Here is a 25,168-nt window from a genome sequence, read left to right on the forward strand (position 1 = left end):
GACCTTCTAACATATAGTAATTGTAATCGTAAATTTCCACTTAAAAATTATTTCAAAGGTTATGATTCTTGAGTGGAAGAAAAGTAGCACAGAGAATCCCAAGATTTTATTCTCTTTATTGAAAAACCTAATGTAAAGAACAGTCCGAAGGAAGGAGGTTATAAAGGCTTCAACTGAGCGTGAAGTCTGGCTGTAGCATATAGATCAGATGATAGCTTTGCAACTGACTCACACGGTTTAAAAAAAAATTTGCAAAAAGGAAATTAGAATCAAAGGAAAAAATTTCAAACCTTGAGCTTTAAAAAATATAAATCATCTCAGCTCAGTGCTATTCTATGGCTCAGCATCTGTCTTGCTGAGATATCATTACACATTGGGTGGCTGAAAGGCTTTTCCTTTACTTGTGCTTCTCAAGAGAGTTGGGAGTAATTGGTCTGCACGACACATACCCCGTTCTGCCTCAGTGCTTAAATCTGCCATATTTCAGCCTGGGCTTTCTTCTGTTAAAATATTCAAGCATTATTCAGTTTCAGTTCCGTTCTGAATGCTGCAATGAATAACTGAATTGAAGGATTACCTTAAATAATTTTTTTTGGTAATTTTTGGTGTAATTTTCTAAAAGAAAACAATTTAAAAAGCATTCAGACTTGGGAAAGATTCTCATTTGAAAATCTAGTCCATTCTGGCTTGGAAAATGTGCAGACATCTGTGGGTTAATGTAACTGAAGAGTGTTTTTTGACTCCTCCACGTATGAAAAAGGAGCACATCCCGTTTCACCCGGAGAAGGGAGTTCCTCAGTGTTATTTGAGTCAATTAAGGCTGAATTCTCTTTGCTTCTTTTGGTTTTTTGTTTTTATTTTTTTTTGGCTGCGTTGGGTCTTCATTGCTGCGTGCGGGCTTTCTCTAGCTGCGGCGAGCAGGGGCTACTCTTCGTTGCCGTGTGCGGGCTTCTCACTGCAGTGGCTTCTCTAGTTGCGGAGCACAGGCTCTAGGAGCGCGGGCTTCAGTAGTTGTGGTATGCAGGCTCAGTAGTTGTGGCGCACAGGCTTAGTTGCTCTGTGGCATGTGGGATCTTCCTGGACCAGGGATCTAACCCGTGTCCCCTGCACTGGCAGGCGGATTCTTAACCACTGTGCCACCAGGGAAGTCCCATATCTTTGCTTCTTTGCATGATGGCTTTTGCTGGTTTTTCTAGATCTGTACATGACTCAGTAATTCAGAATGGAGACTCTTTCTAAAGCATAAACTACTATTTTTCAAGGAAGTTTCTCTTGCTATTTTGCACCTGTGATTCTACAACCCGAGCTGCAGATGACCTATCTGGAGTAATGATCAAACATGCTGGTTTTTGTTAATATCTCTATGTTACTATAAAACCTTCACATACAAATATGTATAAGGGATACTTCTCACTAGCCTATCGAATTCAATAGAGAGTTTCTTGGAGGGGAGAACCTTTCCTTTTTCCTCTGTGCAAATGTCCCTTAGCTACATAATTGCATGTGAGATAGCAATACTCTGTACTTTAAAACTGTTTCCTTTAAAAAGTGTTGAAGTCGTCAGGTCATTAGTTAGGGTCAGTGTCAGGCTGTTAGTTAGGGTCAGGGTCAGGGCAGCAGGATCAAAAAGGAGACAAAAAAAGTGCTTAAGTCACTGCTTTTTCCTTCTTTTACAAAAATCTTCAATAAACCCTGTACCTTCCAACTTCAAATTGGAGTTTTCTGGATGTAAATTGGAGGGCTCATCTCTTGGTGTGCATCTGGGCCATAAAAGCTACATTTATTTGTGACAGCTGGCACCCCAAAATGTTCAAGGTAATTTCATAACTTCAGCTGATCAGTGGCATTTCCTCTTCCACATCCCCCTTATAGCCTGACCCCAAAGAAGTGGGGAGAGGAGGTGTTTTTGGAGGAGCTGGGAATTAAGTGGCTGTTCTTTGCCTCCTGGTTTGGGAGGCCAGCAGCACAGATGCATTTACACCATCTTCTGATGTCCCTAAGCTCTACAGGAAATGTTCACTTTCATGCTCTTGTTACAACACTGAACCTAAGATCTTACGGGCTTTCAATGTCCTGCAGAAGGACATTTTTTGTGCAGTAATGTAGGTACTATTTGCAACAAACCTAAGCTAGCAGAAACTGTTAACAAGACAGTAAAAGAAAGAAAACTATTAAAAAACCAGAATACCAAATGATGTTGAACGGTTGTTTTTCTTTACATTATTGTCCCTTAAAATCCCACTAATGGAATGAACGGTTTCCTTGAGATAGTAGTAACGAGTACAGTTTGCTTTTGCATGTTTTTTCCTCTAGGCCCAAACACCTCTATTTTACATTGTATCTGTCTTGCGTTATTCAACCGAGAGATAGTTGTTTCCATTAGGGAATTTACTGAGTCATAGAAACATGTTTATTATGACAAAAAATGCATTTTTTGCTCCACTTCAAATGAAATTACATTAGAGTTCCATGTAAACTAGATGTTTGGTTCTTGTTATGAGATGAATATTCAGTAAGTAATAGGAAAAAAAAAAGGCCCAGACCATAGGGAATTCAGAATATACATTGTTGTGCACTCACATAATTGTCGTCCCTGTTTTGCTTTAGAAAACACAGGAGATAGCACAGTGCATCAGTAAACAAGTAAGAAGACGTACATTTAAATTTTTGGTCCATTTTATAATCCCTTAACTGCTTTGGATTTCAGTGTTCTCAAATGAAAAATGAGGATCTTCACTCTTTTATATAAATGCCAGATATTGGAGAGAGATGGTGTATTGCCTGTAATTTGAATTACTCAAGGGAAATGTGCTATAAAAATCAAAGCTATCACTGAGCCACAGCAACTGCTGGCTCCACGTGAAAATGGTCTCATCTCAGTGAGGGGGCTAAATGGAGAGGATGCCGCATGCGCGCTGTCGACCCCTCCTCCCTCTAGCCTGGGGCCACCTCACCCTTTCCCACTCGCTCCAATTTCTTCCCCTTCGCTACGATGATTGATTTATTTTCTCACGATTCTTGGTTTAAAAAATGAAAATGAAAATAGAGAAAGGTCAACCTTTCTCCTCACCTTGTGTCCTTCCTTATTCTCCCTCCCTTTTCAAACTTGCTTCTTGAAGCTTGCTTACCATCTACGCGACTCCTAGGCACTAACTTCCCCTCGTCCACTCCCTCTCGGGCCCCAGGTCTCTCCCACCACCTCAGTGGTCCCAGGCTGCTGAGTCCAGTGGCACTTGGACTCACTATCACTCCTTAAACCCTCCCAACTGGGTTTCCATCTTAGTCCTGTCCCTTTAAATCTACCTTAAAGAACACCTAAGAAAGAAACACCACCTTGTTCCTGGGCCTTAAAGTAATTCAAGGATGGTCAATTACGTGTAGAATAAGTTCTACTCAGCATGGCTTAAAGTATCCCCTCGTGCCTTGCCCTTTATACTCCAACAATATTGGTTTGTGTGTCCCTCCCACAGAGTCCCATTTGTGCCTTTGAACATACCATCCCCCTGCCTGCAACACAGTTTCCTTCCACACTTGGTTAATTACAATACTTCCTTCAAAAACCATCTCTTCTAGGATGATTTCTCAGAATAACAATTGGAACTTCAAGTAGCAAACGTGTGCAGATACTCTGCTGAACGCTTTGTTCATTGCCTCATTTTCTAACACTATTTAATCCTCAAAATAGCCCCCTGATGTAGGTACCATAATTAGCTCCATTATGTTATAGATGAGGAAACTGAGGTCCAAGGAGCTCAAATCTGCTGCCTGGGGTTGCACAGCTAGAAGTGGTAAGCACTGGGATTTGACCACCATCTTTCAGATTCCAGAACTTCAGCTTCTCAACACTGCTGTATACTGTTTCACCAAAACAGCGTTTTTAAGCAATAGATGTGTTTTTACTTCTGCAATTTTGCACCTGCTATTTCTTTTATATGGAATGCATTTTCCCACTTTCCTAATAAAATTTGATTCATTATTTTTAGACATATCTTCTCGCCCTGGCTCCAACCTGAGCTAGGCACGTCTTCCCCCAGGCTCCCTGGGTCTTCGACCCTAGTGCTCAGGGCTTTGCACTATAACTCCTTAATTCTGTGTATCTCTCCCCTACTAAGCTGACAATTTTTAATTAAGGGCAGGACTCTCTGTGGCCCCATGCCTCACTGGATGTTTATACACAAGAGACAAGGATAACACAATGGTGACGAGATGAAGAACAAAAAGAGGCAGCATCAAGGGTGTCCCACGAACAGGCTAAAGTGACCGATTTGTGGTATTTCTCATCACTTGGTTACCCTTTCCTTAGGCTCTTTACAATGTGGAATCAGCCATATGAACCAGCACAAATGACTCTTCCAATTTCAGATGAATTATATTACTAAGATGAAGGGAAATGACAAGCCATATCAGATTTTCTATCAGAAACAAAACCATAAAAAACCATTTTGTTCCTGATGAAGTCTATGCTTCCAACTTTATAAGATAAAAAAAAATCGTAACTGACTATAAATTCTATACAACATATCTATGGTATAAAGCTTCACAAACATATGAATCTTTGAACAGGGCAACAGAGCAGCCAATTTATGTCTATATATAGTGTTATTAGAATTTACCATAGAAAATTCTTAGCCTGTTAAAAAAAAACCCTCTTTGTTTTGAAATAATTTTAAATGTACATAATAGTTGCAAAGATAGTACAGAGAGTTCCTGTACACCCTTGACCCAGCTTTTTCGTATGTTAGTATCTTACATAACCATAGGACATTGATCAAAACCAAAAAATTAACCTTGGTCAAATGCTTTGAACCAAAATGCAGAACTGCTTTGGAATTCCCTGGATTTTGCAGGAATGTCTTTTTTTCTGTTTCAGAATCCCATCCAGGATTCCACATTCTATTTCACTGTCACGTCTTGACACCCTTGTGTGTGTGTGTGTGTGTGTGTGTGTTTTAAGCTCTTCCTTACTTTCTATCTCCACAAAATATTATACTTAAGTCTCATCTTGTGTTTTCCCTGCCTCAACTCTAGAATCAGCCACTTCTCCAAAGAATGTTGATTTGTTTTATTGGAGAATGGTTTTTAGAAATGAAAATTTTAGGACTGGGTTTTCTTGATGTTACTGGCATGTCACTGCTTCTAGGCTCACCCAGAGGAAAGACCTAGGAAATATAAGTATGTATATGAGCCCTTGTATACACACATATCTATATTTAGTATCTGCTTACTATGTTTGTATCTTATGTAACCATAGAGCTGTATATATGTATCCACCCTTGTACCCATGTATCTATCTACATATCTATGTCTATATATCTACTGATGTATCTATGTATCTATATATCTATTTATGCATCTATGTATCTATCTATCTTACAATAACTGAGTTCATACTGATACTCCTATTCCAATTGCCAGAGGGTTCATTCTGGCATCTTCTCTTTGCTTATCTGTAACTTCTTTCTCTGACTGTGTGAAATCTGGCTCTCATTATCTCCATAAATTTCTTTATTTGTTCCACCTTAGTTTACAGATAACTAGTGTCAGTGATGGTATTTACTATAAAATAAATCCCACACTTTAAATCGGAGGTTTGGAAGACACATATTTTGTACTGGAGTCTCCACACTGGGGTCTTGAACTCCCACCCATGCTCTGTCCTCTTAAGTAATTCCTTCTCAGGCAACCATCATGCATTTTCCAAGTATCATTCCTGAGTATGCCTGTGGTAGATTGTACAGTTGTTCAATTTTGCATACTTTGAGGGCAAAGGGCTTATTAGATGCACTATGAAAATTCACATTAACATATTTTATGCAAAACAACATGGAAAGAGGGATAACATCAAATAAAATAACGTACGTATACATTTCTCATTTCTTAGTAATAATCTAAGTCATTCTTTTAATATCAGAGTAAAAAATATTCCATCGTCATGTGGCTGTGAGTGAGGCTGCCAGCCGTGCCCCGTCTCCCACGGTGACCCTTACAGAGCAAGGACAGCGGGTAGAATGTAAGGAAAGGCCGACAAGGAAACCATCAACCTTCAGTTATGAATAAAGAAAAAGACTGGTTGCCCTTCTTAATAAGTTCCATAGCTTTCTGGCCACCTTTGGTTATAAAAACATCAGTCCAGGGCAATCCGGTCTCATATGTGATTCAAGCCTTGCTCCCCTGCCCCACCCCAGCCCCACAAGTATGACTTCCTTTCTAGAACTGGGAAGGGGACCTGGTCTTTTCACATCTCCTTCTTTGGGGTCTAGCTCCTCCAGAGCAGAGGCCAGCGTGGAGAGTTGGGAGAAGAAAGGACTGTCTTAGGAAACCAGCCACATTTCAGGGGAGCCCACTTTGTGGTTTGGTCAGGATGTACCCTGTTCAAAGCTGATGGCTTTCTGTATGGCTGACCAGCATTGAGAGGCAGAGATACAAAATTCCAGCCTAAAAGGAATGATGTTGACTAGCTGGACCAATCAGATTCTTCTCCCATTGGGAGGTTGAACTTGAGACAGAAAAAGTGTTGATTATTTGTAACAGAACAAACATTTACATGGGACAAAAACAAAGATGGATTATTTGTGTTTCCCTAAGGCAAAGCACCAGCATCATTATTTTTCCTTAAGGCTGCGGGATCTCTTTTCCTTCCACCCTATACAATCTCATCCAGATTTACAACTTCCACTAGTACAGAGAGCGTCACTAGGACTGAAGAATCAAAGAGGGCAGACATTTCTGTCTGTTTTTTTTTTGCTGACTTACCCCTTAGGCCTAGAACAGTGCCTGGCACATGGCAGGCACTGGATAAACAACTGAGAATGATATGGAACGTCCATATTTGTATCTCTAGCCAGCCAGCCCTTGCTCGTAGACTCTAGACCCACACATGCAACCAAGTATTAGGTGTCTCTGCTGAGTCTCAAACCCATCACAAACTCAACACATCCAAGACTGAGTGATGATCTTTTCCCACAAATAAAGTTCTGTGCTAATGCTTCTCGGTTCTGTGAATGGTATCATCATCCATCCAAGGAGATGAACCTGAAACCAGGACTCATCCTTGAGACTCTCATTTATGTCCTTAAATCTAAACATTCACCCAGTCCCTGCTGATTTTGCTTCCCAAACAGCTCTCCCTTTCACACTGCCTCCCATCGTAAAAGCCTTCAGTGGCTTCCTATGGTTCTGGGGGCAAAGGGAAAAGTTCTTTTCTTTTTGGCCATGCCACATGGCATCTTAGTTCCCTGACCAGGGATTGAACCCATGCCCTTGCATTGGAAGTGTAGAGTCTTAACCACTGGACCGCCAGGGAAGTCCCCAAGGGAAAAGTTTCTCAAGGTGCTGCATGGTCTGTGCCCCACTTACTTTTCTATACTCACTTTACACCACTTCTTTCTGGGGTCATGCTGAACATGTTTCCTTCTCTCTGGAAGGCTCTCCCCTCCCTTTCCCTATCAACACCCTCCATGAAGTTCACGGCTGCCCCTCCTTCATAACTCAGTCCAAGTGTCTCTTTCTCCTTCGCCACTTCCCTGACCCCCATCTGGGTCAAGGTCTTCTATTAACTCCTCACTCAAATGCTGTTCTTTTCTGCAGAAAGTTCATCTCACGTTATAAATATTTATTCACTGCTCTGATTATTTGATTGATGTCCAACTCCTCCATTAGACCCTAAGCTCCATGAGAGCAGAAAATTTAACTGTTTATTCTCATCTCCTTAATGCCTGGCCCAGTGTTTTGCACACAGTAGGGACTCAAAGACTGAAGGAATTGAATGAACAAGCAGATAGCAGAAATGTTTTGGGTGGAATAGACAAGTACATGGGCTTCTCAGAACAAAGAACAGATGGACTGCGTGAAAGCTGAGTCCCAAGGGAATCAAGGCAATGACAACACCTCATGTTGCGTGTATGGGCACACAGAGGAGAAAATTCACTACCTCACTCCTGAAACATGTCTGAACGCAGCTACCAACGAGCCTGTTTGCAATTCAATGACTGCAAGACACTGCAGAAGACTGAAAACCAATTGTCACGTTTTTTTCTTAGAACCATAACCATCTAGTTTCCCACTGCCTGTGAAAGGATCTGAGGAAATAAAGCGCTGTTGGTGTTTAAAATTTTTGTTTTCATGATTAAAGAAAGCAAAGTGAGATAGTGTCTCCATGGCTGGGCAGGGGGCTGAGGACCGGGCATGCTGAAGAGTAACCCTCTTGCCTGGTTTGTACACATTTTCCCTCCAAACCTCACTTAAAAAAAAAAAAATCGTAATAATGTCAAGAGCCATCTGATTTTGTAAGAAGGCCTTTCTCATTAAAGATACTTCAGAATTTAAGAGAAAAAAAATTGAGAGGTTATCTTGTAGAATGCTGTGATAAACTGTAATAAAAGTAATTCTGAATTAGCACAGTTGACACAACCGACAACTCATCAATGTAAACTTGAACGGTCTTAGGCCCTTCATTTTATGTTTGTTCAATGTCAAGAGAGACTTGAGTTGCCTTATTAACCATCCTGAGTGCCAGGGGATAAGGCAAAGAGCAAGGTTTCTGAAAACAACGGCCTCTAAAAGTGATCTGGTTTGGGTCAATCACACATAGAATGAAATTTTGGAAGGGCTTAGAGAAACGCTTCTTCCAAGAACGTCTCAAATTTATAAGATTTATTATTATGGGACTTGTTTGATTAAGGGCAAAAGGAAATAAGTCCATCTGTTGAGAAAGCTGTTCTCGGTTGGTGAAAGCTGCCCGCCATCCTGAGAGCACCTACTGTCTTTCAGCTCTGTTACTTCCTGGAGGCCCAAAGCGGTTCTTTGTTTTTGAGGCCAGGGGGTGTATTAGCTTCCAAGGGCTGCGGTAACATAGTACCCAAAACTGGTGGCTTGAAACAGCAGAAATTTACTATCTCAGTTTTGGAGGCTGAAAATTCCAAATCAAAGTGTCTATGGGCTTGGTTCCCTCTGGAGGTTCTGAGGGAGGGTCTGTTTGAAGACTTTCTCCTAGTTTCTGGTGACGGTCCACACCCCAGGTGTTCCTTAGCTTGTACATGCATCGCTCTAGTCTCTGTCTCTGTGTGTCTCTCTTCTCCTTTTTGTATAAGCACACCAGTCATATTGGATTAGGGACCACCCTAATGACCTCACCTTAACTTGATTTCAACTGCAAATACCCTATTTTTAAATAAGGTCACATTCACAGGTACTGGGAGTTAGGGCTTCAGTATCTCTTTTTGAGGGACACAATTCAACCCATAATAGGAAGACATCGATTCTAACAGGTACCTTGTCTGTTTTGTTTTGACTTCCTGGATCCCTGACTAGTACCTGTTTAACTCCAAAATTCCAGTTGGCTGCTCCCCATTTTTGCATTGACTTCTAGATTTCTAGGCTGCTGTCTTTTTTTTTTCTTTTTCTTTTTAAAATTGAGGTATAGGTGATTTATAATATTATGTAAGTTTCAGTATATAACTTGTGATTCACAAGTTTTAAAGGTTATACTCCATTTTTATAGGTATTATAAAATATTGGCCATATTCCCTGTGCTGTACAACGTATCCCTGTAGCTTATTTATTTTATGCACGGTAGTTTGTACCCCCATCCTATCTGTCCCTCCCCACTCTAGGCTGTTTTCTTATGCTGATAATTGATATCCTCAAATTCTTAGCTTCTGTTGTGACCTATTAGCTTGAACCCTGATCTGAATAGTTCTCAGTCTTAGCTACTTCATCTCTTTAAACAGATCTTATTGTTGTTTATGTCTTAACGTGGCATAAGAATTTATTTTTTAAAAGAAGCCTAACAGCTCTATCAGAAATAGCAGATCAAGTGCTATATAAGATGAGCTTTTGAGATTTCAGTTATGTTAAATTATGGGTAATAATATGTAAACTGACAACAAAAGAGTCATCTCTGACCAAAAGATTGAGAGAGTGGCTTCAAGCGGAGCTGGGTTACATCAAAGGCTTTGGGTAAAATGCTGAGTATTCCAACTCAGCCACTGATGATTTATAGCTTCTTTGGGGTATTGATCTTTGGCCCCTGGGCAGCTGAGTTTTTCCCGGAGCAGCAGAAATCCTAGTGTTGGATGCCTCCAGCTGCATAGGATTCCCAGCTGTTGTACAAATGTCACTCTCTGTGCAAACCGCAATGGGAAAAAAAAAAAGGTTGGGTAGCACTGTAGTAAATGATGTTACTACATAGCTACAAAAATTAAGAATCAGTCCGTAACCAGGTGGTCTGTCTGGAAACTTAGAGCATGAGAAGTCTGAGAGGTAAAGGTTAACAGCTCAGCTTTACTTTCTTAGCTGTCATCACTGCTCATCTGCTGCAATCCAGCTTCTGCACCACCAGAATCCCTGAGCCTGCTCTCACCACCTTACCAATATGGTGACCAATTTTTTATCAAAATTAAAAAAAAAACTGTGGTCAGAAACACATAACATCACATTTATCATCTTAGTCATTTTTTTTTTTTTGCGGTACGCGGGCCTCTCACTGTTGTGGCCTCTCCCGTTGCGGAGCACAGGCTCCGGACGCGCAGGCTCAGCGGCCATGGCTCACGGGCCCAGCCGCTCCGCGGCACGTGGGATCTTCCCGGACCGGGGCACGAACCCGTGTCCCCTGCATCGGCAGGCGGACTCTCAACCACTGCGCTGCCAGGGAAGCCCAGTTCATGAGCTATTTGAAGGCAGGAACAATGTCTTGCTCATGGTCATGTCTGGTGCCCCTAACACGACATCTGAAGTACAGCAGATGGGCATTCAGACCCCAGGATTACAAAAATGGGGAGATCTAGTAAAAGGAATACCTCAAGTGACATTAGCCTGATGCCATTACGTATTTGAATCACACAACCCTCCTTCTCCACACCCCACACTGATTCCCAGCTCACTGAGCTATATTCTGATTACAATTTGACCTCCAGTCTACACATCCACAGGGAGAGAATCTGCTGATCCAAAAATGCAAGCATCTCAACCAACCCATTTTCCAGACACTCGCCTTAGAATGAATGAATGAACGGATTCTCTGAGCAGGTTGTGTGTCACCTGCATTGGGGTCAGAAAGCCCTTATGATCCCAACTTAAGCACTTTACAAATTATATGAAATTGGGCAAGAAATTTATCTCCCTGAATGTTAGTTTCTGTGCCTTTAACATTTAGAATTAAATTCAGTAATTGCATATGAAGTGCCTGGCACCGGGTAGTTTTCAATAGGGAATATTTATTATTGTCACAGTTGCATCCTTCTTTCATGTTACGTTCGTTTGAGTTCACTCCTGTGAGACGGAAAAAGTACTGAGAAGACTGAAGGCTCGACTCAGATCAGGAGATGGCAAACGGTGCTTAGCTGAGTGGCTACTCTGTCCCCTTGCTGTTGCCCTAAATCCAGAATGACTTCAATACAGGAGCCAAGACAGAGATGAAAATCAAAGCCCCCAGGAAGGCTACAGAGAAACATTAACCTGGAGCTCATATATTTTTTTTTTTTGGAGCTCATCTTTTTAAAAGGACTAAGATTTTTGTTGTTTTGTTAAAATCATAATCAACAAGAGAGAGAAGTCTCTTTACATGTCCATCCCTCACTACGCACTGGACGTCATAAAGGACGAAACTTTATCAAATTTGAACCAGACAAGACTCAAATGGGACTTAATACAGAGCTGGGGAAACAGTTTTAATTTCAGAGCTTTGAACTTAATCTACACAGACTATCTCTACTTCCCTTTTCAATGATTCTTTTCCCTGAGGCTTCTCTATGGGTCTTTCTTTTTCTCATAGCTTAATGAATCTTCTACTGCTTAAAAGAAAACCCTTTATATCTGTCTTGCACTGAATTTGCAAAAATCATTAAAGCTGCAAGAATTCTCTTGCTTTTCAAAGTTTGCAAAACTCCACCTACATTCTCCAGTGTCTTTGCTACACCACAGAGCATGAAGGTCATTGCCTCCTACTGCTGTTTAGAGGACAACAGTAGGCCAAGGGGGTTTTTAGCCTTTATATGAACTGGTCTGGCTTCTCAGCAGCCAAATTATACATTTACAGACAATTTCATTTCTAGTCAATTTTCTGATCTTATGTAAAAACCCATTATATATCTCTATTTCTATCTCTATCTATCTCCAGGTCCTGTATTGGGTTTTGGTGATGCTGAAAAGAGAATCAGTGTCTCTATTTAATTAGATACAGGCTCACATAAATTATGGCAGCTAGGGAATGATTGCTACTGCTATATTGCTGCTAGGAAAGCAAGAGATGAATTTTATGTGAATGCATAATTGGCATGTTTTTTCAGAGCATTATTTATTTTGGAGAGTGACAAAGGAAAAGCTACATTAGTGGCTATAAAGGCACAACACTGGTGATGGCATGGAGACAGGTGGCCTGGGAATGAGCATTTACATCAGGACCTACCCAAAGTCATCCCCAAGGAGCCCTTTAATTATTACCCTCTGAGTCCTCTCTTTAAAAAAGTTTCTGTCTATCAAAATACCTTTATTAAGCAATAAATAATTCAACGCTGTTTCTTTTTCCTTAAAGAAAAGCATATATGAAGAGCCTTCAGAGCATTAGCATTAGGGAAGCAGTGCTGCTGCCTAGAATTCACAAATTTCCAGCTAAAAGTATTAAAGTAGGCATTTTAGTCGGGTAAATGCACAATTCCCTTTAGGTTTCCTGAAGTGTTAAAGAAGGCTGCTGGTCCCATAGTTTCTCCTGAAGAGCCCCACGGGTTAGCATCCCTGGCTGGAAACGACTGTCTTAAAGGGCAAGGAGGCAACTTCAGAAAATAATGGGGAAACAATAAGTAGCATGTTTCTACTTAAGAAGGATACAGTTCCAGCACCATGGATCCTGCAGACTGCGCTTGCCTCAGGGAGCTTCTCCACAGAAGCTCTGGTGCATGGAGCAATCTGATGCAGCATCCGGTCACATTTCTCCCCCTTTATCACTGGCTTAGATGAATAATCTGTGCTCTTTCCTTTAATTTCATCTCTTGGATGTTTTCCTCGTTCACTTCTTCACTTCTTTCTCTTCTCCCATTCTAGTTTCTTCACTGTACCATTCAGCTTTCTACCATCGTCTCCTATGCCATCTCCCTCCAGGGACATAATCCTTCTCCCAAGCATGAGAACCGACTTTTCCTAACAGCCCCCGTTCAGTGTTTCATATTTAACGTCTCCATTTTAGAGGTGGCTCACACTGGCTTCTATTACTTTTGAAAAATGTCTAGGCACCAACATGTATATTTTAACACAACTGTTTTTACCACAATCGTAATAAAGTACATTAAGTCTCTGGAGACCTCTCTGAAATGTTCATATGCTGCAAGCACCTTATGTCTGTGTCTAAGGAGGGTCATTGCTCCAGAAGGTCCCTGAGGGAACGGGTGCCTTGGCCAGTGTCTGCCATCAGGTGGAGTGAATGGTGAGCATCTCGGCTCTCGGCTTCTGCCAAAGTCCTAACTCCAGTGCCTCTAATTAGATCATCTGCCTTCTGGATGGTTTTAATGATTGGGCCGCTTAATTCGCCTCCATTCCTCAAGGAACTGCATCAACGGTTAGTGCATGAATATAATGACATCTCTGTCATCGAAGATATCATTATTTATCAACAAGTAACTAACAGTCTTATGAATGGGCCTCCACAGTGGCATGACTCCTGTTTGGCATTTATATGGCTTTAATGGGACTCAATATAGTGTAGAGGCTGAGTCTGGGCTTTTGGTCCAAATTGCCTGGGTTCAAATCCTAACTCTGCCACTTATTAGCAGTGAGACCTTAGACAAGTTACTTCTCTGTGCCTTAGTTTCCTCACCTGTAAGATGAAGCTATTAATAATACTTGCATCACATGGTTGCTGGGAAATTTAAACAGATGAAAATACAAAGTACCTGGCACTGAGCCAGTGCCCACACGAACGTGACTGTAGCCATAAGAACCTACAGACTAGTTGATGGAAAGGGTCAAAGATTGAAAAAAGAAGTTTAAACTGAATAAAGACAGACTTTGGAATACAGAGTGCTTTCTGGAACTTGAAACATTAAGAAAATCAACTATTTTTTCACATTTTCCCCATGCTCTTTTCTGGGAATAATAAAAAGAGAGTAAAATCATTTAAATCCTGAAATAAATACCAGCTTTGTAAGGCAAGGACCAAGGTGGTTATACAGCAAGAGATATTTATTGGTTGTGTCTAATTATATAGTTGGTCAATTTCAATTCTGAACTCACTAATTACATATTTCTTCTACAACTAGAAACCATGGGAAGTACTTGCATCCATGGCATAAACAACTTCCCAACCCTCATTTGAAGAACCTAACACTGTTGCCACAAATTGAAAAGATCTGGAAGAAATCATGCCCACCATACCCAGATAACCATTTGCCTGTGTAGCCCCAGGACAGGGAAGAATTTAAACCCTTCCTTGATATGCTCACAGTGGGCATCTTTATATCAAATATGGTTTTTTTTCTTTATTGACTGCCCTTGGTTAAAAGCATAGGCTTTGGAAATAAACAAGAGTAAAAAAAGGAAATGCTTAAAGTGATTTTCAGATATATAAATAACAACAAAAATTTAAATAGGTTATGTCTTTGTTTTTTAAAAAGTAGACAACTCTATCCAACTTGAAAATTCTAAATGTGTAGGGCTTTCCTAAAATTCCAGATAGGATCTTCCCTGGGATGTTAATAATCCCAACTATTGCAGTGCTGGGGAGGGGGATCCAAGAATATTTATCCAGGCTCCCCCCTTTTATAAATTCTGCTTCTCAAAGGGTCTCTTCTCTTTGACAGAGTCAAATATTCAAGCCAAGTATCTTCCAAGGAACAAAAACTATGAGAATAGCTAATCACACCTGTAATCTTTCTGCCATCAATAACATAATCTTCACACATTTACATTTACATTTTTGGAATATGATTATCAATGCCGTAACACCCAATCTATTTTCATATACAACTGGGCACACAGTTGATCAATTATTCTATCCCATTTCGTATAACCACTTTGGGTACGCAGACTAAATTCTCTTTTAATGTCTAGTGGTCAGGCAAGTTTATGCTTAATATTTTTATGATGAGGATCAAGAGTATTACATATAATTATGCCAAATGGCAATCTGGCCCTGAGGCATTTCATTTCCAAACTACCTTCATTTAATGGCAGAAGGAGAATCTAAATTCAATTTACTATTCTATGTCCATCTTAATTTTACTCAAAGTAATGATATAAAAATATTCCTAGGATAATCATAGAGCAATAAAAATTTCCTTTGTTGATATTAGAGAAGGTTAAACTTAGAAGAAAATTATTTGCCAACTCAGATTGTCTTAATTGATTAAAATCTATCTTTTTTTTACTTTGAACCTTGAACTGCTTTAATACTACCTGTAAGCACATGTTTTGCCCTTATTTTTTTTAATGTCAATTTAAAGAATCCCCCATACATTACTTACTTGTTTAAGCTTCTTTAGATCTTCATCAAGTTCTAAGTTGTCCAAAATAACAGCGACAAACAAACTCAGGAGGATCTATAAAATGGTTAAATAGCAATGAAAAAACCCACACGCCATAAGTATCAAAATATTATATATATGATATAGAATATCTACCTAAAATATATACTTATATAGAATGCATTAAACATGAGTTGTGAATCACTGCATAGGTATTTTAAGATACTTATAGCAAATACATTAAAGGAAATGCATCTGTTAACTGAAATAAACAATATAAAATATTAATTTGCTTTATAAAGCTGATTTAAAATGAAAATTAAGAAAACTTTAAAAAAATAACTCAACAATCTTACTTCTAAGACTGTATTCAAAGAAAATAACCTGAAGTACTAATGAAAACCTTTATACACAAAAGTGCTTGAGAGGTTATTTGTAATAATGAAATACTGGAAATAACATCTAACCTTATGTAAATAGCTAATACAGTTATAGAGATCTTTATTGTAAAATTCATGCAGCCATTACAAATCCATTGTGGTAACTAGTCTCCAACATTGTGAGGCACTGGTGTTCACAGTCTTGTGTGTCCCCTTACACATTGAATATGGCTGGTCTGTATAACCAATAGGTTACGGAAAGGATTGTGTGTGACTTATGAGGCTAGGTAGGAAAAGACATTGTGGCTTTCACCTCGCTCCCCCTTGGATCACGCACTCTGCTGGAAGCCAGGTGCTGTGTCCCTATGGAGAGGCCCATGTGGCAATGAGCTGAGGCCTCCTGCCACAGCCATGTGACTGACCCATCTCAGAAGTGGATCTTTCAGCCCTAGTAAAGCCTTCAGGTGACTGAAGCCCCAGCTAACATCTTGACTGCAAACTCATGGGACACTCTGAACTACAGAAACACCCAGCTAAGCCCGTCTCAGATTCCCGAGCTGCAGAATCCACGTGAGATAATAGATGTGTATTGTTGTAAGCTCTTAAGTTGTTCATTATTTGTTCTATAGCAACAGATAACTAATACACTCATGAATTTTAACAGTAGAAAAAATGCTTACAATATTAAATGAGAGTATATATGGTAGAAGTGCAAGTAGGTACAAAAAGAAATAACAGAGAAAATGCTAGGAGGAGGTACTTTAGAAATGTTAGCGGTGCCTGCCTTTGTGAAAAAAATGGACTCCCCCTCCTTTTTTTTTCTGTATTTCACTATATTTTCCCAAATTAAAAAAAAAGGCATATGCTTCATTTGGAATGATTGGTAAATACGGTAAAAGAAAGAAAACAACAAAAAAGTAGAATTTAAAAAATATTTTAATTTCTAGTCCCTTTTCAACTTTGAATTCTCTAAAGTACCACGTTCATTTGATAATCTTTTTCATTCTTAATTTATATTCTTCCTTTTAATTTCCCTCTTAGCAGATCATTCCCATGTGTTACTATTAGACTGTTAAGCACAAAGGTAAGAAAATCGAGGCAATTTAGTCATGACTCTTAAGCACCGGAGAGATCATTATACAGAAGTTAATGGCTAGCTTTTTTCCAAGTTTAATGAGCGTATAACAAGGGGAAAAAAAGCCTCAACTACTATGAAGTTTTGACAATGTTTGGCTCGGGACAATTGCTAACACTCTTCCTGTGAATAGCCACAGCCTTTGGGATCCTACCAGAACTTAAAGAGGATACAGAATGGTCTAGAACAGAGATTTTTTTTCTTTTGTTTAATTTTTTTAAAAATTGAAGCATAGTTGATTTACAATGTTGTGTTAATTTCTGCTGTACAGCAAAGTAATACACATATATATATACTTTTTCATTATGGTTTATTACAGGATATTGAATATAGTTCCCTGTGATACAGGAACAATAGTAGGACCTTGTTGTTTATCAATTCTGTGTATAATAGGCTGCATCTGCTGACCCCAAACTCCCCATCCATCCCTCCCCCATACCCCCTCCCTCTTGGCAACCACATGTCTGTTCTCTATTAGACCACAGATGTTTTACTGATGTCACCACGTCCACCACACTGTGCACATCTGGGCACAGATATATTCAGGCTTACTCTAAACCAGACATTATTCTATACAGGACATTTCATAGTTCACTCCAAGTCTAGCCCTTGTCCTGTGACCTTGAGGTTGACCTTGACGTTATCATCAAAAGTACTCTCAGGGTAGGAGTCTCCCTTCTCCTGCTTCCTCTCCCAGACTCAGAGTGGCCACCTGAAGGGCTCCGCTGTGAACCTGAGCTGTCTCACACCACTTCTGTCTCTCCTGGGCACTGGAAGCAGCCCTGGCTCTGTGTCCTAACCTAACAGCCTTTCCTATTTCCACAGGGAAAGGGCCAACACAAATCTAAAAAGAAAAAAATAATTTCCCTGATTAAAAAAGGGAAAGCCACAGTTCCCCTCCCTCTGCTTAGCGCATTTCCTTTGGAAAACTTGTGCTTATAAATTCTGTCCCTTTGAGATGTATACAGATCTTTCTAAAAGCTAAATAAGTCTCATCATTTTACGACCCAGGAAGAGCACCCTGTCTCCCCTTCTCCATGGGAAGTTGGGGATATAACTTAGCCACCTGGACCCATGTTGCAAAACTACCTATTTATCATGGAGATATGAAAAGTTTTATTTTCCTTCGGGTAAAGGCAATTAGCTATCACAGAGGGCCGCCCCAGTTACCAGGTGAATTTAGGGGGAACTGTATTTAACAAATGATGCCGTCAAGGCTTCTTGCCTGAGGACTACTTGTTTTCATCCTGAGAGAATGGATGTGATATGGGGATGTGTATCAAAGGGTGACACGGCTTTCTGTCTTTGCGGTCACTTTGGTGGATTGCCCGTGATGCCCATCACAGTCTGGTTCAGTGCTATTCAATACTAAAACTGTTTTCTTTCTTGTCTACCTTGGTGGAGGTTTTCTGGATTGTCAGGAGATTTTATTTTTAATTATTTTCCCAACACCAGACAGACGGCAGGCTACTTCACCACAGCAAGGTGATGCTATTCGATTAAATTGGACTCTGCCACTGTGTCAGACACTGCCTGGTCAGGAACATAAATGCAATACCGTGCTCACTGCTACGAAGCTCACAATCGAATTAAGCAGACGTGGGGTGGCAGCCTGGTGGAAAAGAGCAATGTGGTTGGAGACCTTGGCCGGCAAATAGGCTCTGACAGTCACGAGCTACGTGGCAACCACTAGCCCCCCGTGAATTTCAGTGCTCTCATTCGTAAAATATAATGGCTAGAATAACAATAGCTTGACAAATTGCAGCTATAGTATTTTTCCATTTAATACTCCCGCAAGAACCCTGGTGTGTGGTATAGTCGATATGAAAATACACAGACGTAAACTTAGATATGCGATGCTAAAGCAGTTTTCTTCATATTTTTACATATCAGTTGAATTTAGTCCATACGCCCTCCATTTGTGTTGATGGCTGAAAACCGAATCTTGCTACATGAATCCGATTTTGTCCTTTAAAACTTAGTTACATTTGAATAAACGCTCCTTTTCTTTGTAGGTCTGGTTTAAAGTCAAAGATGTGACTGTCATTGGCCTCTGGTCCACTGTGGCCATGTGACTGGTCCTCTGTCCCCCATCAGGGGCAGTGATGGCGCTTATTTGGGGGGACTCTGGGCTTTCTCTCTGCTGAATTGATCACCACCTCAGTTCCTGCAGCTCCTGCTAAGATCTCTGGTTCTCGGTGACACCCCTTGTTTTAGTTTCCTGGGGCTGCTGCAACAAATTGCACTAGCTGTGTGACTTAAAACAACAGAAAGGGTTTAAGATCATGAGGGTCTGATCCTGAGTCCAGCCAGGTGCTACCAGGATAGCAAGATACCAAGGAGCAGGAGGATTTTGGCAGGAAGGGAGCTGTGAGAAAGTCTTTCCAGGTGGCATGAGGGAAGACAGGGCCTGGGGAGTATGGGGCTAACCAGGGACCTGGTGAGCAGGTGAGTAGGGCCAGAGCATGGGTGCCTGGAAGGAGGCTGGGGGAGACTGACAGGTAGGCCTGGGGGCTGGCAGTTTGCCCAAATGCCACCAAGGGAGGTCGGGAGGTGTGAGAGGGAGGTTGTAATAATCACAGAGTGATAGCATTCTTTTCTTCTCTGTTAAAATTTTCCTTTCAGATGTTCTGGTTTTTTATGCAGGTAATGCAGTTAGTTTAAGCTCGCTCATTGAAATAGTAACGGGATACTGTTAAGTGCAGTTTGACAAAAGTTATTAAATATGTAATGTTTTGTTACCTTAATTTAAAAAACAGTACATTTTATACCTCCTTTTTGGAGGAAAGAGGGAAAAGCTACCCTCAGGGCAGAAGGACAGAGACATAGATGGGGGATTCTAGCTGCACATTCTTTTTCATGGAGATAAGAGTTTGATTTTCATGGTAGAGAGAAGGCAAGCCTCAAAAAGGAAACACTTTGGCTTTGCTGAAGGGGCTTTGCAGATAGAAAGCCCCTTGTTAACAGTGTCAACACAAGCTCTTGGGGTGGGTTTTGGTAACAAATTTAAGCACAATATATGAGAAAGTTTAAAGTCTGCTTTAAACTTCATTAAACCTAGGTTCATTCACTATCTGAATGTTCAGCCTTTCCAGCTTAGTTAACATGAAGACGTGATGGCAAAAACAGAAACCGTATTTAAAAATGTGTGTGGAGTTCGAGTTTCCTTGAAACTCTGTGTGGACACGGACGTTTATGGATCCTTGTCACCGTGTTCCTGACGAGTAGGGCCCTGTGCTAAGGTGAGGACTTGGCACTTGGGGTCTGGCTTTGATGTCTCTCTGGAGTGGAAACAGAAGATGCCAGAGAGGCTAGGTCTGCAGCTGATTGCCAGGAGGTGAGAATTACTTGGTAGTTTTTTTCTCAGACTCTAATAAGGTGGCAATAACCACCGTGATAAAGAAACAGAAGTGAAGGGAGGGTGGCAGCTTGGTTTCCATCATATTTAATTTACATTGTCAGTGAGACATTACTTTCCTACAAACCGAGTGCTGTGCGGACTTGGACTTGAGCTTGCAGGCTGACTTGGGTGTCAGCCATTTCTCTCCCCATCCCCCAAATTAATGGGAGCGGGGGACAGATCCTAATTCTGAAAGCAAGAACTATTCCTCAATCTTCTCAGTGTTGCTTTTTGTTGTTGCTGTTGTTTGTTCTGTTTTTATAGAAAGCTGAGGTAATGCTTGTTAACCTGAACCCGTTATGTTGACGTCTGAGTCTTATTTTCAGCCAATGTCTGCCTACTACCAGTACCATCCGTACTGTGCCAAAAGGCTTTTCATAGCCATTAAATGAGGTTCACAGTTTTATATTAAATGCTACTGATATAACAAAAGAATTTTTACAGGGATTTGTCACATTGAATCACAAGAGCTTCATCATTTGCATGAAACCCTTTTACCTTTACGCTTTGCTGGTTCTAAATTACACAGTCAACCTGTTGTGTGCATTGTTTATCTTTCATAATTTATATAATATTTAAATTTATAATGGGGCATGGAATTCTAAATCACTATTTTTTCTTAAAGATGTAATTTCAGGGGAAAAATGGCTAATGATATATCCTTTCATTTCCTCTTGAGCTTTGTTAAATAAAGCACACATATACTCTCAACACAGCGGTATTTAGTATGTGCAATGCTTTCAAACAAGAAATTCATATTTATATTTTCATGCACTGGCTACTCGCCACTTTTAAAAGATCTATAACACTGCATTATATTAATATGCAACACGTGTATTTGCTCTATCATGCAATATACAATGGATGTAATACATCCACTTCCTTATTTTGTGATCAATATTGATACATTATGAATCACCGATTTCAATGAAAAAGTCAAGAATAGCTATTAAAATAGTCCAGATATCTAATTCTTTATTTTTCTCAGATTACACACCCATTCTCAAGATATTTTTGGCATTGGCAATGCATTTGGTGTGGGACATCAGATCTCTGCAAGCCTGGCAAGTCTCCTTCCTAGAATTTTTATGAATGGGGTAGCTACTGCTTGGTGGGGTGCTGACCTTCCAGCTTAGTGGGTTTCAAACCCAATGTCTCCAGGTTCAATATGGCTCCCGCCACACGTGGCAGGAGGCGTTCAGCCATTGTGGTTCCTCACGACCTCTTCTCCTCTAACTCCTCCTCTCACTCCTGAAAAAGCCAGATTCACCTGAGCTAACGTATTTGCTATGTTTAAGTTTGATACCTCTAACCACAGATAATTAACTTGGTTTTCTTCCATTGAACCATAATGCATTTCAATGAAATTCAATAAATGACTGAAGCAGTGTGCTCCCCAGCATCATTATTTCCTCCAATTTTGTTGTGACACAACCCCTCTGTGCAACACACAAGGGTTTTCTCATTCTCTCTACTGAAGGGAGAGGCTAGGTTAGCATGATTCAGGCTGCTGAAAGTTATGGTGTATTTTCTCAAGAGGGTGGCTTTACTGTCTTAGAATGGGTCTTCTTGATTGAGAATTTCTATCTCTGTAGCTTCCAATCCTGTTCTGCATTCTCTCTAACTCTGCATATAGTCCTGCACCCACCCCATCCATCTTTCCTTTTTCATTTCCATTTCTTTTCTAAAGTTTCCTCTTATTATTTTCTTTTCCTTTTTATATAGCTTAAAGATAGCCCTTTAACTGAAATGTCACCTTTAATCTTAGTTCTTTCTCTACTGTGAACTTTATTAATAATTTCTATTTTTAACATTATTTTCAAGGATATAGTAGAAGCACAGCAGGAATCTGGTCAACACCTCATCATCTTGTGGTTTTCTTTTCCTTTTTACCATTTATAATCACACTCTCCTAAGCTGTCTTGCAGGCGGTAGTTGGAAACAATTTCATTTTTCATATAGGTCAACAAAAAGTCAAGTGTAATCAGAGCAATGTAAAATGGGAAATGCTCATCACAGAGGCACTTTTAAATGAATTCTATAAAATCAAGTTATTTAATTTACACTCTGGAATGCCCATTTTTGTCACCAAAATACGACTATTTTCTGAAAGCTGCTTCTACAGAAGCAAAATCAAGAGATTGCTGTGTTAATGTAAGCACTTCAAAGGTAACAAAAAGACTATACACAATGAGTGCTTAATTACATTTTCTCTCTTTCAGTATTCCCATCACAGGGCTTTCCTTTGAAACAATAATAAAGGGGAAAACACTGAAAAAATAAAAGAGTCTTTCAACTGCTTGTCTTTATAGTTCTTATCCCCAAATCATTGGCAAAAGTGGGGGAAAAGATGGATTTCACAAGCATTTGGCAAAACTGCAATCGGTCAGGACAGAAATACAGAATATATACCTGGCGAATGAGAGAGACATTTTAAAGGAACAGTAGATAATGGTTATAAATATGCATTTGCTATACACTTAAGCCTGATTTTCACTGTGGGCTGACAAATTGGTGGCCCCAGGGGGCGATGGAATGGCCTGCTATTTCTTATTCCAGAACAAACTGCAGCCGAACATTTTTTGTTTTTTTCTGCTTGGCACATGCCTGTTTGTCCCTGAGAAGACTCAATCAGGAGCTCCCCAGGTTGTGTGGCACCACCGGCCAGCGTGGATAAAAATCAAATCAGAGCTTGTATATTTATGTGGACCTTTAAAAATTTTTTCCAATTTGGGTTAAAATCCTTTGTAGTATTTTACAAGAAAATAAAAAACTCATACATTTAACAAAAATGCTCCTTTTAAGCTAAATCCAAGCCTAAAGACAGACTTATGGAATAGAGATTTTAACTTCTAAATGTTCAGTTTTGAAGGTTATGCGATGCATATGTAACACAGGCTTATCACCTTCACACACATTTGTATGTTGGTCCACAAATCATCTCCAGCTGTTTTACTGCCAATATTTTAAGAATTCCAGATCGGGTGGACCTGGAATGATTGGGCAGCAAATGCTTATCATGTGCATCGATCACACAGCAAGCAACAGCTGCCCTCCTGCCTCTTATCACTTGTATCATTAGGTCTTGAATCACAGCTTTTTTTTTTTTTTTTTTTTTTTTTTTGCGGTACGCGGGCCTCTCACTGTTGTGGCCTCTCCCGTTGCGGAGCACAGGCTCTGGACGCGCAGGCTCAGTGGCCATGGCTCACGGGCCCAGCCGCTCCGCGGCATGTGGGATCCTCCCGGACCGGGGCACGAACCCGTGTCCCCTGCATCGGCAGGCAGACTCCCAACCACTGCGCCACCAGGGAAGCCCGAATCACAGCTTTTATCTGTGTGTTTGTGTTTACTAGTCCAACTTCTGTACTGGTTTAGGTCAGAGAGGACAGAGATGAAGCCCTTTCCCACTATGGCCAGGATGTAGGTTAGTACTTACACATAGGTTAGTACTTACACATAGGTTAGTACTTATGCAGAGTAGTTGAGATTCAGTAAAACTGTGCTGAATCGAATTAGGCTAACTTGATAGAGCTCATGATAGTGACTGACAGTCTGAGGACATACAGGATAATAAAGCAATTGTCGATAATGTTTAAGCAAAATCTCCAGTGACCTGGGGAAGTGACTTCAGTCCCTAGACTTTTTGGGTAGTACGGAAGTAACACTTTCAGTTTTGAAAATTTAGTTATAGTGTTTTCTTTCACTGAATTAATTACTTCTCATTAAAAAAAAATTATTTATAAATTAGAAAATCTAAATTGACCTCTTTGCTTTGTAGATGAAACCAACTACACATCTCAAAGTTTTAAAAATGTCACATAAATCTGGATGAGAAAAATTGATTTGTTTTGTTTAAATAATGCATTTCATCCAACTTATACTAGATATAAACAGTAAGTTAAGATGGGTTAAAGATCTAAAGATGAAAGGCAAAAATTTAAAATAATTATAAGAAGATAGGGGAGAATATTTTTATTACTTCAGGGTGGGAAAGAATTTCTTAAACATGAGTCCAAATAAAATGTTGACCGTAAGTGAAAAACTGATAGTTCTGACCACATCAAAATATAATGTCAAAAGCCATCACAGACAAATTGGAGTAACAAAATATTACCTGAGAGAGGATATTTGCGACATATATAGTAGTTAATGGATAATATCCAGAATCTGTGTAGCACTCCAACAACGAACTTAAGAAAGGCAAACTAGCTTTTAGGAAAAGAGAGAAAGCACACGATTGGGTGAGTCACAAAGAAGACAGCCAATAAACATACTAAGAGGTTCTCCCTTATTAATAACCATGGAAACCCCCAAAACGCAAGTTAAGGCAAAGAGATATCACCATTCAACTCACAAGACTGTCAAAATCTTAAAAGTCTAACAATATCCAGTATACATGAGGATGTAAGAACACAGGAATTCTCAACCACTGCATGTGGGACTGTAAATTAGTGCAGTTTGCCTGTAGAACGGGGGTCTGCAAATTAAAGTTCCAGATAGCAAATACGTTAGGCTTTGAGGGCCAAGAGACAACACTGAGGATATTGCGTATGGACCTACACAACCATTTAAAATGCACAAACTGGGCTTCCCTGGTGGCGCAGCAGTTAAGAGTCTGCCTGCCAATGCAGGGGACACGGGTTTGAGCCCTGGTCTGGGAAGATCCCACATGCCGCGGAGCAACTAAGCCCATGTGCCACAACTACTGAGCCTGCGCTCCAGAACCTCCGAACCACCACTGCTGAGCCCATGTGCCACAACTACTGAGCCCGCGCTCTGCAGTTCCTGAAGCCCCTGTGCCTAG

General features: G+C 40.3%; 1 protein-coding gene across 1 annotated transcript in view; it reads right to left on the reverse strand.

Annotated features, from left to right (window-relative positions):
- NALCN (sodium leak channel, non-selective) overlaps positions 1-25,168 on the reverse strand; it is a 261,820-nt gene that overhangs the window by 90,101 nt on the left and 146,551 nt on the right. The window contains exon 15 of the mRNA XM_081214587.1: positions 15,450-15,524. Within this exon, the coding sequence (XP_081070713.1) occupies positions 15,450-15,524 (75 nt within the window). The remainder of the gene's footprint in view (positions 1-15,449; positions 15,525-25,168) is intronic.

Source organism: Mesoplodon bidens, assembly GCF_964165515.1.
Source record: "Mesoplodon bidens genome assembly, chromosome: 17".
Classification (NCBI taxonomy): Eukaryota; Metazoa; Chordata; class Mammalia; order Artiodactyla; family Ziphiidae; genus Mesoplodon; species Mesoplodon bidens.